Source organism: Bidens hawaiensis, unplaced genomic scaffold (assembly GCF_021521415.1).
Source record: "Bidens hawaiensis isolate Kalapana, Puna unplaced genomic scaffold, B.hawaiensis_p1.1 tig00009076_1, whole genome shotgun sequence".
NCBI classification, from domain to species: Eukaryota; Viridiplantae; Streptophyta; class Magnoliopsida; order Asterales; family Asteraceae; genus Bidens; species Bidens hawaiensis.
In genome coordinates this window covers 909,959-926,085 of record NW_027491666.1, presented here as the reverse complement: position 1 = coordinate 926,085, position 16,127 = coordinate 909,959, and the positions used below count along the sequence as shown (strand labels likewise).

Genomic DNA, 16,127 nt, shown 5'->3' with positions numbered 1-16,127 from the left:
ACTGAAATACAATATAAATAGGTTTGACAAGTAAACCCGTGGTCCAATCCAAACGCGACGTGGCTAAACAGGATAGCGGATTCAACCTAAAACTGACCCCAAACCCCTGTTTATGTCAAACCCAAATTCACAGATTTCATGTTAGGTTCTTGTCGTGTCATAAATTCACACTCATATTCATAAACCACTAAAAAAGACTAAACTTGAAGCAAACACCTTTATTTATTTATTTATTTATTTTATGAACATAGATTGAATGAGTAGTTTGAGCACATAGAGGGCGGATCTTGATTCATTGTTATTCGTGGGTTTTTGAGAATTGGGTTTTGAGGGAATTAAGGATGTGATTTATGTTTCTTTTATTCTTAAGCCAACAGCATCATGGGCGAATGTTTAGCAACAGCGTAGTTAGTGGTTCAACTAAAAAATTCTCACCAACACTCATAGCAATTGTTACCTTATTCAATTACCATGGTGGTAATAAATCAACTAAAAACCTCGTATTCATATTAATGAAATGATAAAGTTTAAACTTAATAGCAATGTCAACATACAACCAACAGAAATTTTATGTGGTGTTGCAAATGATTTGAATTTTAGAATTCTAAATTCTAGAATATCTACTCTTTCGATTAGCTTTCTTACTTAATTTTTAACTATTCACATCGCATCAATGTTCCATAAAATCATAAGATCAAAATCCAGATATTAACAACCATAATATGGATGCTTACAACGTCTAGGCGTTTGACAATATTCTAAGACGACAAATCAAAGAAAAGACGGGCTCATACAAACTCTATAACGAATCAAAAGTTTAAAATTCTAGAAGGCATTTGGCTCAGAATTATCAAAAGAACTGAAATATGTCAAATGTAATCGGAATCTACGGTTACAAAATAAACCTTTTTAGTGGTGGCGACGTCACGCTGATGGTGATTTCAATTCCTTTAGTTGAATTCTATCCCTGTATTGAAGGGACTACGGTTTTCCTTTGAATGAAGTAATTTGAAGGAATTCATTAAAGTTCCAATACAATGTTTTTAGTGAACCAAACGGGCCCTTAAGGAGGATTACCCAAACGAGATTCAAGGTATTCGTTTTCTTTTCGGATGGCATCAAGATCGGCTTGTAGTTTGTCCATGTTTAAACTTCGAGTAGCAATACTTGAAAGCTTAGTTTCAAGATCTGTTTGTTCTCTACGCGTTCTGTCAGTTGCAAGAATTTTTTCAGAAATTTCTTGAAAACTCTCGTGAATGGTAGTCAGCAAAATGTGAGCTTGCTCTCCTACTTGATCCTTCCTCGCTTCCCTACAAAAGCAAGATTATTTTCAGTACATCGTACAATGTTTGGCAGAAATTACTAGTTCGACTTCAAAACTGGCATCTTAAGATATTATTTTTCAAAAAAAATGAAAAATGGGAGGTTCAGCCGGGCCGTGTCAAAATGGGCAATTTACTCGGTTGGCTTGACCAGAAATACTTTCTGTTAAAAAAAAGTTACACTATATGCTTTTATAAATCATTAGTCAGTTATGATTACCACATTTCATAAAATGATTTGAGAGGCTTTTTATGCATTAGAAGTACACTACGTTTCGACCCGAATGATCCAATTAGGTTGACATGAAACACTTGACAGGTATTTTAAAATCATATTATTTCAATGGTAAACTTAATATCATTATCAAAATCATATTATTTCAATGGTAAACAATTGTTTTTTTTCTGATAAAATGATTTAAGAGGTTACATGCATAATAAATACAACTTAGGGCTATTCTGTCTGGCCCGTTTGGGCTGACGCAGACCACTTTTTCTCCTATAAATAGATTTGTTTAATAACTGATACACCTTTACTGTTCTAAAAGTACCCTTTTGAGTTTTGACTCATTTGACCCGTTTGAGAGATCGTTTACTTTTTGGCGATTCTTAAACTTTAGTTGTTTGGCCCATTAAGAGGGTAAAACGCAGCCAAAATCAATCCATTTATATATAAAAATAGCCAAAATTGCCAATCTTTAGCTATAAAATAATATATGTTGCAAATGATAAATGTTTGAAATTCTACAACTACATAGTTACATACGAATGGTGTAGTTAATGGTGTTTACCTTAGAAGTGTTTCATCTACCACCGCATAAGTTCGATGTAGGCGTTCTTGAATCATGTTGCTCTCCAATTGAAGATCTCGGGTATCTTTTAAAATACGATCAATTTCAATATCTTGTTTTCGGCTGTTTTTAGTAATCTCTTTAATCCGCTCAATGTAAGACCTTCTAGTCGCCATTTTGGGCAGTCTCTCAACTTCTGCTGACAAATTGGAAAGTTCCTTTTCTCTGAATTAATAAAACAGAGCATATGAACCCGTTGATTATTTCATAAAAGCGAGCAATCTGCATGTGTTAAACACTTATACAATACTTTTACCTTTGATTTGTTTCAGACAATGTAGACTCCAAATCCTGCTCAAGTTTTTTCCTTTGTTGATGTTCTTGAGACTCTGGATGTTTTGCACATAACGCTTCTTCATAGTTTCTTTTCTTCTCTTGTAAAGGATTTATCAAGGCTTTCCTGTCATATGTAATATATATTAATCTTATTTAGATTTAAAGATACAGAATATGGTATTTAGTTTTTCAAACAATTACCATTTTGACTCTATTTCTGCTAGATTGTGCCTCTTTGCATCTATTTGCTTGGTGAGCTGTGTAATGTAGGATTCCAAAGGAGTTTGTTCATCACAAGCCATTTCCATTGCTGCTTTCAACAAATCATGTTGCTCTTCTAATTGTTGTAACATCAATGATTTTGTTTTCATTTCATCCGAACACACATTTTCTTCATTTATTGAAACTTCTGTCTTGTCACTCGTCTGAAAATAGTAAACAAATGGCATTCATCAAAAACAAATATCCAATCATTTTACTCCAACTAGAAAAGAAAAATTGCATCATTCTCAACTGCTTTGCACTAAAATAACACAAAAATTTGCAAGTGTATACTTGCCTGGGATAATTTGTCTTGAAGAGACATGGTTGACTGGTCAAGTTTTTGTTGACCATCTTCCTGAGTGTCATGTGTTAAACCTCTACCAGTTCCCATATCATTAGTTTCTGAATTCCCTCTTCTATCACCATTATCAGTGACAACATCTTCAGCATACTGAATTGAATGTGATGCCACTTCATCAGTTCTAAGTTTCAGGTCTGCAACTTGAGTATGCAAGTCCTGCCCCTCATCATCAGCATCCTTGATAGATATCTCCCGGCCATCGACATTTATTGTTGCTGTGGCATTATTATCCTTTGTTTCAGGTGATACTGCAGTTCGAGATGATTCAGAGAGCCTCCCAACCAAAAACCTAATCAACTTATACATGTCTTCTTCAGATGGATACAGGAACTGCCCTAAGCAAGATATATATTCTGTTTCTAAGAATAATTTCACAACAATAACTATACAATAGGTGAATATGAATCTAATTTCATCAGTGAGATTCATCATAACTAGCTTCTTCGACTAATCATTCACATGATTTTTAGTCCTAAAATGCAAACTGATGTGAATTGTGAATCGTATTCATGAGCTTTAATGTAGTTACACATGGCAATCAAACTAACCTAACTATGAACTTAACCAAATCTATCACATTATTATTCAATCAACAATTGAATTGAATTTAGCAAATCTGAAGTTCCTTTCACCCGAGCACATGTTGACATACAATTATTACTCCTAAAATCATAGTTATCAAAGGTGCTAGTCGCACTTAAGGCGCATAGACCTCCCTTGGGGACTAGGCGCAAAGCACAAAAAAGCGAGGGCCTGAGAAAAAAAAGCGCACCATAATTTTTTTTTAAAATATATTATGTATAAGAAAAATAATAATATTCTTTAATCAAAATAAACAAAAGCTATTATATAATGTTTAATATCATCAAAATTTCTAAAATATTAGTGTATTACAGTATTAGTGTAGAAAGTAGTACTAAATTGACAAATTTTATTATACAAAATTACATAAGTTTTCTACATATTATCATCATATATCATCATCATCGTACTCAGTATATCCCACCAATAGCAAAGCTATGGTAGGGTCTGAGGAGGGTAAGATGTAGACAGCCTTACCTCTACCCTATAAGGATAGAGAGGCTGCTTTCGGTGAGACCCCCGGCTCGATAGTAGTTTTGCATCAAGCCTTGGACATAAGGCACATAGCACTCAATCATCGGGACACCGGTTGATCGGTGCATGTACCCTTGTCTTTCGGCTATCAACGCCACTACATAATGCCTGATTAACCGTCCGTCACTTTTAACGTTATTTTCACGAGATTAGTAAAATAACGTCAAAATTAGTGCAATTTCACTTTTGCCCACCCGAGGGTTCACACATATATACATCATATGTGCGAATTTTAGATAAAATATAAATGTGCGAATTTCACTTTTGCCCACCCGAGGGTTCACTTTTAACGTTATTTTCACGAGATTAGTAAAATAACGTCAAAATTAGTGCAATTTCACTTTTGCCCACCCGAGGGTTCACACATATATACATCATACGTCAAAATTAGTGCAATTTCACATTTGTCAATTTAGTACTACTTTCTACATATTAATATAGATTAAATGGCATATAATAAATTTGTGTTCAGATGTAATTTAGATAAAATATAAATGTGAGAATTTGGTATTTAATAATCTTTGGGAATCAAAAAGTTTATAATTTCTCACAAAATAAGTAATAGAGCAATTCGGTTATAATTATTTTTAAAAATGTTCAGATTTGATTAGTAAACCTAGGTTAGGCCCAAGAAGATAGTAACACCGGCCCAGACTAAAAAAAATAAGTCGCTCCAGTAAATAGCCTCCCCTGCACTTTGTTTTCATATTTTGCAGTCTAGCAAACCCTAGAAAGTAATTGCCTGAATCTACGCCTGAAACACTGCCGGAGTTACAAGCGCAACTACCTCGCCTCGCTCAAAAATGCGCCTAGGCGCAAGAGGCGGTCACCTTTAATAACTATACCTAAAATGCTAACTGATATCAGTTGTGAATCAATTTCATAAGTTTCAATGCAGTTACACTTACACGTTGCAATCAATGTAACCTAGTTATGAATTTAATGTAATCTATCACGTGAATATTCAATCAACTATCTAACTGAAATTAACAAAACGAAAGTTCATTTGACCCGAGCACAAGTTGGCATAAGATTATTACTCCTAAAATGCAAACTGAAACAACTTGTGAATCGCCTTGATGAGCCTTAATGCAGTTACACATCGCAATCAGATTTACCTGATTATGATCTTAACCTACATACATAATCTCTCACATGATTATTCAAGCAACGATCGAATTGAAATTAACAAATCTAAAGTTCCTTTCACCCGATCACACGCTGACATACAATTTATTACTCCTAAAATGGCAGTTACACTTACACATTGCAATCAATTTAACCTAGTTATGATTTATGAATCTAACCTAATCTCTCATATGATTATTTAATAAAAAGTTTGACATATCTAAAGTTCCTAACACCTGAGCACATATTAACATAACATTATCACTCCTAAATCTCAAACTAATATAAACTACAAATCATGTCGCCGATATAACCTAATTACATAACAAAACGATACAGAGAAGATAATAATAATATTATCTTATATAACACCGATATAACCTAGGTCTTTAACAGAAGCTGCGAGATCAGTACACACAGTGAACCGATCGGCCATAGAGTCCGGTAACGTGACCGGAATTGACTCCTCCGAGTTGGATATTATACGAAGCGAGTGAGCACAGATTGATACCAAGGCTTCCGGCGTTAGATCTTTAACGCATGAAGCTTCGTTTGGGATCGGAACACCGAGTTTTGTTAGTGAGTTTAGTAATAATATCTCTTGTGATTCTTCCATTGATTGATTAATTACACACACTCAAGCTCTCAGTAATGGAGTCGTCTTGATTCCGTCGTTAGTTGATGTTGTTACTGTCATGTGTTTTGGCTCCACGACGTCGTTTGTGGATTTTAATATTGGCTTTTTTTTTTCTTTGTTTTAAACATGAAATTGAGAATCTTTTGACGAGGGAATAAGGAATGAGCAAATGCTGTCGATAATTGTGTGAAATTACGTATTATCGAATTTCAATCAATCATACCCAGTAAAATCCCACCGACAGCAAAGCTATAAGTAGGGTCTGGGGAGGGTGGGATGTAGGCACACCGTACCTCTATTCAAAGGAATAAAGAGGTGGCTTCCAGAGAGTCCCTCGGCTCTAAGTACATGTGTATGAAGCAAAATAAAGGAAATCAAAGTTTAACAGTTATATAAAAACTACTACTAATTATAATAATATTAATAATAAGATCACAGTTTAACAGCTATATAAAAGCTAATAATAATTATAATAATAATAATAATATATGTAAGGGAAATACCATTATAGAATTTATCGGTACTAATTCGGTACCGAATTGTTTTGGAGATCGGAACGGTGCAGGGCGGACATATTGAAATTTTAAAGCAGATTCCCCATTCATTAGATAGAGAAGATGACCAAGATTTCGTGATCCGCTGTCGAACTTATTCCAAGAGAGCTCGGATCGAATCGGTATTGCTATCCGAGCTCTCTTATTGAATTGCTCATTGAATGAGCATTCTCAATATTATGCCTTGAAGAGGACTCGAACCTCCACGCTCTTTAGCGATATTTTCCAAAACTTTTGTCTTCGATGCCGGTACGTTAGTGATTTTCAATACCGGTATTTTCGAAACATGTACAGAGTAAATCCCTAGAGGGAATCACAAACTCTTTTTACATCTTGTAAGGAAACCATTTAAAAAAAATACTTACGTTTTCCTATTAAAAGTTCTCAAAAATTAAATATATGTGAATTTTTATATCTTCAACCTATAAAATTATGTTGTCCTCTATACAAAAAAAAATCATACTTTTCTAAAACAATTAATTTTTCCCGGTCCACGACAATTTAAAAAGCTTAAATTCAAGTTCAAGTTTCTTTTATTTCTTTTATTTATTTACTTAATTATTTTTAAAAAAACCCTAACTATTTCACATAGCAAATTATTACAAGTTTTATGATTGAGGGATCAAAATATTGGTAATCTAAGTCTCGTAATGGATTATAAAACCGTGTCTCATACTAACTGGGCATCGACGTTTAGTTAGTTAAAAATTGTCCATAGGTTTTCAAAATACATTTGTTTACTATTTTAATTTCTATATAATTTTATTATCAAGAAAATTATAAATATAAAAGTCAAATGAGTGGATTAGTTGAACTCTATTGCTCAAGGACAAAGTAAAATAAATTTAAAATGGAAGCGTTTAAGGACATGGTTTGTGTATTTATATTTTAGGTAATCGGGCCGGGTATCACCTAATACAATACTCTGTCTCCAAACTCGTGAAAATTACTAGTCCCACACATGGTTCCATACCCGAATACTACACAAAATGTTTCGGGTGTACCCGTTGGATTCAGGTTTGTTTTCCATCCATAATGGACGTCCCATAATTGTATAAAAGTAATACATTTTATTTTAATATTGGTGAAATTCATGTTCTTGACATGCTAAACTTAAACTTAAGGTAGTTGGTCAGAATGTGGCACCAAGGTTGTGTCACACCAACAAATTCACAAGTCTTTCTCAATATAAATTTACATGTCCAACACCATAATCAAAAAGACTATATAGGTTTGATCTAGGTATGTTTTAGTTGAGCAAAACTTTGATCTAAAAACCTGATTAAACAATACTCAATCGCATGATCGTTAATTCTGCTTCACAATGGGTTCCAAGTACCAAGATGAAATCGAAGACTTGTCAACGTCGTCTCCTCTATCGAGTGCAATGCAGGTTACAAACAACAAAGGAGTTGTTCATAGCTTTGATATAAATGCTCAAACTTGCCATAGAAACCGATCAAGCTCTCAAATTGATATTCAAGAAGATACTTGTTGCTCCATTAAAGATCGCCCGCTTCCCATTTTCCTCAAGGTAACACTAACAATTGTAGATCTTTCGTTTGTAAGATATTTGGTCTGGAAAGGGACAACGTGTCACTATTACAGAAATCATAATTTAAAACATAATTCTATAAATGCTTAAAACGTTCCATAATTACAATCAATTTTATATAATTTACTATAAAACGATTACAATAAAGTGGCAGGCAAACGGGCAACAAGTTCCATGATACAAAGTTTGAAAAGAAATACATAAACTTTAATATCTTACTAAGTGGAAAGTCTATTTAGTTCCCTATAACTTTTCACTGCCCTCCAGATAATCTTTATAGCCTGTCGTTTGGGTTCAGTTCGGTTTCGGTTTTTTCTAGTTTTCTCTTTTGGTCTTGAAATTTTTTAGCCGAAAAAAAGTGGTCCAAAGTCATGAATTTGGCTCCAAAACTTTTGTTGATTAATAATTAACCAATTATTACATGTTCGGCCTTAAAATTTTGGGCTACACCATTTATTAACATATTTTTATACATTACTTAACATTCAAAAATAAAATTTACAATCCATTTATACTTGGTAACAAATTTCAGTTTTATGGGACAGTTCGGTTCTTTCGATTTTTGATACATGCAAAACTGAAACTGCGCCTGAACTGGAAATTCGGTTTTTTGAAAAACATGTAACCAAACCGTTGGTTTTGGGTTGGGTTGGGTTATTTTGGTTCGGTTCTCTTGGTTATTTAAGTTATGGTTCGGTTGTTTTGATTTGATGCACACTCCTAGTTTGAAGATATAGAGTTTAAGGTGAAAATGAGCAAAGCAACACCCGGGAATCCAGTGAAAGCGGTTATGTCAAAGGTGGCTTCAAACGCCGAACAAGACAACTATAAGCAGATTTTGAAGGGCATAACAGGAAGCATTGGCCCGGGTGAGATCCTCGCTTTAATGGGTCCTTCTGGTAGTGGCAAAACAACCCTTTTGAAAGTTATAGGTGGAAGATTGCGCGAAAATATTAAAGGAAATGTCACATATAATGATGTTCCATATAGTCCAGCTCTTAAAAGAAGGTAAGATATGTTCATATAATGTTCTTCCATAATGTCACATATAATGATGCTTTTTTACTAATTAATGTACAGGATTGGATTTGTTACACAAGATGACGTGCTCTACCCGCAGTTAACAGTTGAAGAAACATTAATATTTGCTGCGTTTTTAAGGCTTTCGGGCAGCATGAGTCAAAAGCAGAAATTGGAAAGAGTGGAGGTTATTCTTAAGGAACTAGGACTAGAAAGGTTAGCTTACAATTCTTCTATAAGGATAATATTAAAGCAAGTTTCATGCATATTAATATTTTCCTTACTAATTGTTTTGAATTATTTTAAAATAAAAAAGATGTCGAAAAACACGAGTAGGAGGAGGATTCATAGGTGGGATATCCGGGGGCGAACGGAAAAGAACGAGTATAGGATATGAGATCTTGGTTGATCCTTCATTGTTATTACTTGATGAACCGACTTCTGGCCTTGATTCCACGTCAGCAAACAAACTCATTCAGATTCTAAGAGAAAATGCTAAGGTAAATAAACCTTGAAAAAAAATCAAGATCAAGATTTTTAAATTACAAATTGATATATGTTGTTAAAAGGTGTTTATTTTTTATAACAATTTAGGTTGGGAGGACAATTGTGACAACGATCCACCAACCGTCCAGTAAAGTGTTTCATATGTTTGACAAGATATTATTAATATCCGAAGGACATCCTATGTACTATGGGAAGGCAAGAGAATCAATGAGCTATTTTATGTCTTTAAGGTTCATCCCGGATATAGCCATGAACCCTGCAGAGTTTTTGCTAGATTTAGCAACAGGCCAAGTGAATGACATTACCGCCCCTGATGATATCGTGGCTCCTAAAGGCACTTTTGAATACGAAAGGGCGGTCATCAGGGTAAAAACATCTTTTATCTTCATTTTTGTTATCTTGTAACCGAAGTTTTGATTAATTAATTCTTACTGCATACGTTTTGTGCTATACTATGAAAGTAGTATGTACAAAACAGGTACAAGGTCGAGCTAGAAAGTAAAGAGAAAGATGCAATTCAAAGAACGGGAAAGGCACCCGAACCTCTTAGATTAGCAACTCAAGTGAAAAAAGATTGGACGATAAGTTGGTGGGACCAGTTTTTAATATTGTTCAAGAGAACATATAGAGAAAGATGGAGAGATTATTTTGATATTTTAAGAATAATTCAATCGCTTGGAGTTGCGGTCTTGTTAGGCCTTTTATGGTGGAAATCTAGCTATGCGAACGAGGCTCGCCTAAGAGATCAGGTCGCGTTACACTTGTTTACTTATAAATCGGTCAACTAACATTATGTTTTGTCTCTTTGACATGTTACACAACCTATCCAATCCATCCATTAGTTAAGAAATCGCGATCATTTTTTATATCGTTTTAATTTCTGTAACCGATGCAGATTGGGTTGTTGTTCTACGTGTGTATCTTTTGGACATCTTCATCAATATTTGGAGCTGTATACGTGTTCCCGTTTGAGAAGTTTATGCTTGTAAAAGAAAGAAAAGCTGATATGTATCGGTTAAGTGCGTACTATGTTTGCAGCACATTATGTGACATGATCGCGCACGTTACTTACCCAACCATTTTCATGTCCATTTTGTATTTCATGGTTGGATTCAAGAAAAATTTACAGTGTTTCTTTACAACTTTGTCGGTGATCTTACTAATAGCCATAACTAGCCAAGTAAGTCTAAAATCTACATCCATTTTTTAGACATTTTAGATTAAAAATAACGGATGACGTATCTTGTTTTTTCATATAATTAGGGTGCCGGTGAAATGTTTGGGGCTGCAGTAATGAGCATTAGACGTGCGGGCAATGTGGCTTCGTTAATACTAATGTTGTTCCTTCTTACCGGAGGTTACTATGTTCAGGTAATCAGTAAAAGAGTCAAATTTCCATCTAGTAAAAAAATTACTTATATCTTGTAAACTAAATTGGAGTTTGTTCATTTTTTGTTGCAGCATATACCAGCATTCATGCAATGGCTAAAGTATATATCATTCATGTACCACGGGTTCCGGCTGCTACTAAAAGTGCAATACACGGGTGATGAGTTATACGAGTGTGAAAGCATAGGCGGATGCAGACCGTTGCAGAGTTCACCGTCATTCGATACAGTAAACTTAAAAGGAGGGTGGAAAGAAGTTTGGATGCTGCTAGGAATGGGTGTGGTGTATCGCTTGTTGGCGTATATTTGTCTTCGAAGAAAGATCAGCCAATGCATCATTTGATTAATTAATATCCAGAATAATTTTTTGTTCAAGATTATATCATTGTGTAGTATGATCATAAAATTTATATATGCATCTTTGGTTTTACTTGAAGAAATTCTCCTGTCCTTCATAGACCTTATAATTCGAAAAACCGATTCTGATTTTGGTTGATTTGAACAACCCGAAATATGAAAAATAAAATAATATATAAATATAGTGTTCGGGTCATATACAAATAGAATTAACGTGCAAGGTGTGTGAATCATAGAAAAAAAGGGAGCGGTGGCAAAAGTGTAAATAACACATCGTGGTTTCTGTAGCGTAATTGTTTGCATAACCGGAGTAATTACTTGATATTACTCTATTACACAAAGTAATCACTCTTGTCACTTGTAGCAAGATTTTAAATATTTACCGCATTGCCACCACGTGGATTTTGCTCTTTGTTTCGTACCATTCGCACGATAAACTCTTAAGTATTCTGGCGTAGTCGATTAAAAAATCGCAATTCAATAACCAAAGTAAGATGATAACCCGATCTGGCAACTGAACTTTGATTCGTAAATCAAACTCAGTTCGATCCTAGTTTCGGTTTTTCGTATCCAGTAGTAATAAAGATGACTACTTACATGCTAACAACAACCTGTCCCTTTCAATTCTGTAAGTAAATCATGCTTTTGATCTATGTAGTTTAGTAAAAAAAGAAAAAGTTTAGTCACTTATCCCTCCCTTTCCTTTTACCTTTTTCATTCCACTTTCTTGTATTTTTATTATAAAAAGGCTGTGACATAAAACTAACTAAAATAACACAAATGAGATTTAGTGGTGTGGTGTTTACCTTATTAAAGATAATGTGATAGGTTCAAATCGTTACCATTCAAGATTAAAGAAGAGATATTATACGATCAGACGCCCTTTGTGCGCAGTGGCGGAGCCAGGAAATTTTGTCTATGGGTTCGGATTTTTCAGTGCATGATTTTTTTTCCGACGTCAAAGTCTTTGGGTGGTCATTATAATAATAAATATACGTTATCAACATTCATTAAAAAATAAAGTTATATTTAATTAAAAAAATGAGATTGCATATTATAAGTTTTCCATACGCATTTTCATGTTTTGAAAACGATTCATAACTACTTCAATCGCGACTTAAAAAAACTCATTTCAATAGAACAAATGCAAGCATCATGTATACTATATATATATATATATATACTAGTAAAAGAGCCCGCGCGTTGCGACGGTTAAACTCGATTTTGAATAAAATTCATATATAAACATATATAAAATATGGACGTGGCAATGATATTGATAGTTAATTTGGAATTCTAGAAAAGAGGGTAGACCGTAAACGACAACGTTTATATATAAAAAAAGAAAGTAAAAACATAAAGCTTTATTTAATAACTTGTATGTTTGTGGTTCTATTAAAATTTACGTCGAAACGTACAAACACGACATAACCGCATAAATATATCATGTTTTCCTAACTGTGAGTCCCCTACATATGAAAGAACGAGTCAAGTATAGGCACAATTAGTTACACTAAATGGCCACTGAATCAAACTGACTATGAAATTTTTTTGAAAAAAATGAAACTATCAAGAAGTTATTAGTTACTTGTTAGCAACTTATATAATATTTTAATAAACCACAATGTAAGCCAAATTAACCAATCCTCTCTAACATCAGTTGTTGAAAAGAAACACCCGTTATAAGAAAAAAAATATCAACCTTAACTTCCATAAAAATGAACACACGTAACTGAAACTGAAGTGCAGTCAAAAGTATAAAGTTCCATATGAAAGTATTATTATGATTTCAGACACTGTGAAATATACTTATCTATGTGCAGCAAGATCAAAATTGTCATGACATTAATTTGCAAAAAGACTGTTTCAATTTTGGATAATAATTATAATATAACCTTTCTTGCAATTGCACATAATCGGTAAATGATGGTTTAACCCTGTAAGATGAGCTTGATATCCCGGACACCATGTAGCTGAGATCTGAAGATCCGACCCCCTTGACAACCTCCTGTTTGAATACTTGTCCACAAATCAGGAGCATCTCTTGTGAAGCTTGACCCATACTTGTTGTTTTCTCTTGTAAATACACCTCCTACAAATTATCAAAATGAGACAAGTACTGTTACCTATTTACCCTCATAAATATAATTCAAATAATATATAATAGAATTTGTAATTCATGGAAAAATCCAAAACTTAAAGTTAATTAGAAAAGTGTCCTAAATTATTCCTTCAAAACATAATCCATTATACATTTTGGGAATATAATTTCTTTATTTTGCATTAAACCATGGACTTTACCAGTAAGCCAGTGTGTAGAATATGTAAAATGCATGTAACAAACAAAAGTGGCATATTCTTACTTACTTGACTGATTTCCCTGAGTCATCGACTTACTCACATCTTCCTGCAAACATACATTTGTGTTATAAATTTACAAGGTTTTTTTTTGTCCCAAACTGGTTTCAAACCGGTTTGATCGGGCTGAACCTTCTTGCCTCCATATCGGTTTTGACCTTGCCTTGACCAACCCAAACCGGTTTTTAACCCGAACCAGTTTGTACATGTCTATATACACACACCTTAATGCCACTAAGCTACAAGCAACGTCTGGGTTGTTAAAAAGATAAATTAGTTCAGTTTTGTTTATTACGTTCGTCTATATAAACATTTTAAACATAGAGGCCCGTTACAATTTAATCTAATTTTATTAAATTTTAAAACCCAACATACCGACGTTTACATTTAATTGGTGTTTGCTCGGTTATGTTCGTTCATCTATGTTCAAATAAGTCTAAACGTTTACGTTAGTGCTCGTCAATACTATCCTATGTTTTTTTTGGGTTAAAATTAGACTAACAAACACGAACATACCTAGTTCGTGTTCGTTCGGTTCGTTTGCAGTATTAAACAATTTAAATAGTATAACTTACCGGAAGGAAGAAGAGGTGGATGATAAATGAAATTAGTTGCTGAAATCGGAGTATTTTCAACGCCTCCACTGATGTCTTCGGTCTTCACATGCCACCCTAGCATTAAACAAGAAATTGTGAACCTGCGCTATTTATAGGGTAACATAGTATAAATAAATAAATAACTCACCGCTATCACACAAGCAGTTAACATTTGCAGACTCCTTGAATTGCTCTTCAGATTGCACATTTTCGGCATTCCAAATAACTGCTGCGTCTTTAGGAACACAAGACTGGACATTGTAAACTTCAACAAATGTGTTGTGACCCGAACCCGACCATGGTTTTAATATGATTATTTGTCGAACAAAGTCTAAATAAAACCAAAAACAGAACCTGAGCAACCATATAAACTGAAACCGAACTTAAATGAGACATAAAAAGTGAAAACCAAAAACAGAACCTGAACAACCAGATAAACTGAAACTGAACTTGAATGAGACTAAAAATAGAAAACCGAACCAAAAGCAAAAACCCAATAAAAACCAAACTGAAACAAAACTAAAAAACGCAAAACCAAAAAAATCATAGCGAAAAAATGTTATTTTAACAAAACCATAAAAAGTTAAACCAGAACGAAAATATATGAAAAAATCAAAATCAAAATGATACCAAACATCAAGAAAACTAAAACCAAACCAAAAGTAAAAAAAAAACGATAAAAGTAAACCGAATGGATACGAAACCAGAGTGAAAATAAAATTAATATATAATAAGAGAGCTCATTTAAGCTCGGTAACCAGCTCGAGCTAACACATGCATTTTGTCAACTACGAAGAGCACCAATGCGGCACAAACACCCGAACCTGTACCGAGTCAAACCAAAATAACACTTTTTTGAGTTGACCCGTTTTGACACAAATGTGTAATGACCCAAACCCGACCATGGTTTTATGACGATTTTTTGTCTAACCAAACAAAAAAAGCAGCCGCGATGTGAGGGTAATTGATTTGTTGGTTACAAGTTGGTTACATGCTATGAAAACCGAAATAAACTAAAACGAACTGAAAACCGAAATATTAATTCAAGTTGGTTACATGGTATGAAAAGGAAGAGCACATAAATGGCACATGTAATCCGGTTTGTGAAATTAAGCAGCCGCGATGTGAGGGTAATTGATTTGTTGGTTTCCTCAGAGTTCAATAACATAACAACTGAAATCAATACGGCATCTCAAATTAATAAGCATTTGGTTCAAACATGTATACAATTAGCAACACAAAACATCAAGATTCGTGAAAATAGCAGCCAATCTCACTCATCCTCATTCTATTATAATCGTCCTTTGGAAAAGCTAGAGCTTAATAATTAACAAAATTAGCTAAATCAAACACAACCAACAATAAACTATCCAATAACAATACAAACTAAGAATAATTAATAAAATACATGCATAAAATGAAAACCGGAGTCCATTGAACTGGGTCTATTATTGGTGTTCAAAAAATGAAGGGGTAAAGGAGATTAAAGCATGATTCAACAAATAAAACACATACCAACAAACATCGGTTAGATTGTCGCTGCCGAGCCCAACGAATAGGGTCTGTGCTATTAGGTTACATAATATTCATTGAAGGAGTAATCAAGAAACTCATGAAATGGATTGTGGGATATGGAAGTCTTCAATCATCTTTAGTGATGCATTTGTGAGGATAGTAACTGACGAGAATTGAATGGAAGGCGATAATTAAAGCTGACGGAGCAATTAATGTTACGGCAAGATGAGACCGGAATTCGCCGGAAATAAACAATTACCATTTTGTTCTCGTTGTTGTTTTATATGTAATATAGATAGTTGTCATCAAAGAAAGATTCGTT

General features: G+C 33.9%; 2 protein-coding genes and 1 long non-coding RNA gene across 3 annotated transcripts; 1 reads left to right on the top strand and 2 right to left on the bottom strand.

Annotated features, from left to right (window-relative positions):
• Positions 1–837: 837 nt before the first annotated feature.
• Positions 838–6,560, bottom strand: LOC143531058 (uncharacterized). The gene is made up of 8 exons (XM_077026446.1): positions 6,491–6,560; positions 5,700–5,954; positions 5,609–5,632; positions 2,985–3,409; positions 2,651–2,874; positions 2,430–2,573; positions 2,114–2,338; positions 838–1,310 (listed from the first exon to the last, which is right to left on the bottom strand). Exons 1-8 carry the CDS (start codon positions 6,558–6,560, stop codon positions 1,064–1,066), a joined length of 1,614 nt encoding a protein of 537 aa, XP_076882561.1. The 3' UTR covers positions 838–1,063.
• Positions 6,561–7,827: 1,267 nt separating this feature from the next.
• LOC143531074 (ABC transporter G family member 26-like) lies at positions 7,828–11,552 on the top strand. Its single transcript, XM_077026458.1, has 9 exons — positions 7,828–8,043; positions 8,789–9,072; positions 9,145–9,300; positions 9,401–9,584; positions 9,679–9,957; positions 10,056–10,340; positions 10,487–10,771; positions 10,855–10,962; positions 11,053–11,552. The coding sequence occupies exons 1-9, from the start codon at positions 7,834–7,836 to the stop codon at positions 11,320–11,322; spliced, it is 2,061 nt and encodes a 686-aa protein (XP_076882573.1). The 5' UTR covers positions 7,828–7,833; the 3' UTR covers positions 11,323–11,552.
• Positions 11,553–13,185: 1,633 nt separating this feature from the next.
• LOC143531073 (uncharacterized) lies at positions 13,186–15,037 on the bottom strand. The gene is made up of 4 exons (XR_013134957.1): positions 14,439–15,037; positions 14,270–14,365; positions 13,700–13,743; positions 13,186–13,425 (listed from the first exon to the last, which is right to left on the bottom strand). It is a non-coding gene; the product is annotated as an uncharacterized LOC143531073 (long non-coding RNA).
• Between the last annotated feature and the right edge of the window lie 1,090 nt (positions 15,038–16,127).

Coding starts and splice junctions, on each gene's coding strand:
- LOC143531058 (XM_077026446.1), bottom strand. CDS start 6,560: ATGAATGGGGAATCTGCTTTAAAATTTCAATATGTCCGCCCTGCACCG. Junction 3,410..5,608: donor TATCGGCGACATGATTTGTA/GTTTATATTAGT, acceptor TATCTTGCTTAG/GGCAGTTCCTGTATCCATCT. Junction 1,311..2,113: donor GTAGATGAAACACTTCTAAG/GTAAACACCATT, acceptor TTGCTTTTGTAG/GGAAGCGAGGAAGGATCAAG.
- LOC143531074 (XM_077026458.1), top strand. CDS start 7,834: ATGGGTTCCAAGTACCAAGATGAAATCGAAGACTTGTCAACGTCGTCT. Junction 10,341..10,486: donor AGGCTCGCCTAAGAGATCAG/GTCGCGTTACAC, acceptor TAACCGATGCAG/ATTGGGTTGTTGTTCTACGT. Junction 10,963..11,052: donor CCGGAGGTTACTATGTTCAG/GTAATCAGTAAA, acceptor TTTTTGTTGCAG/CATATACCAGCATTCATGCA.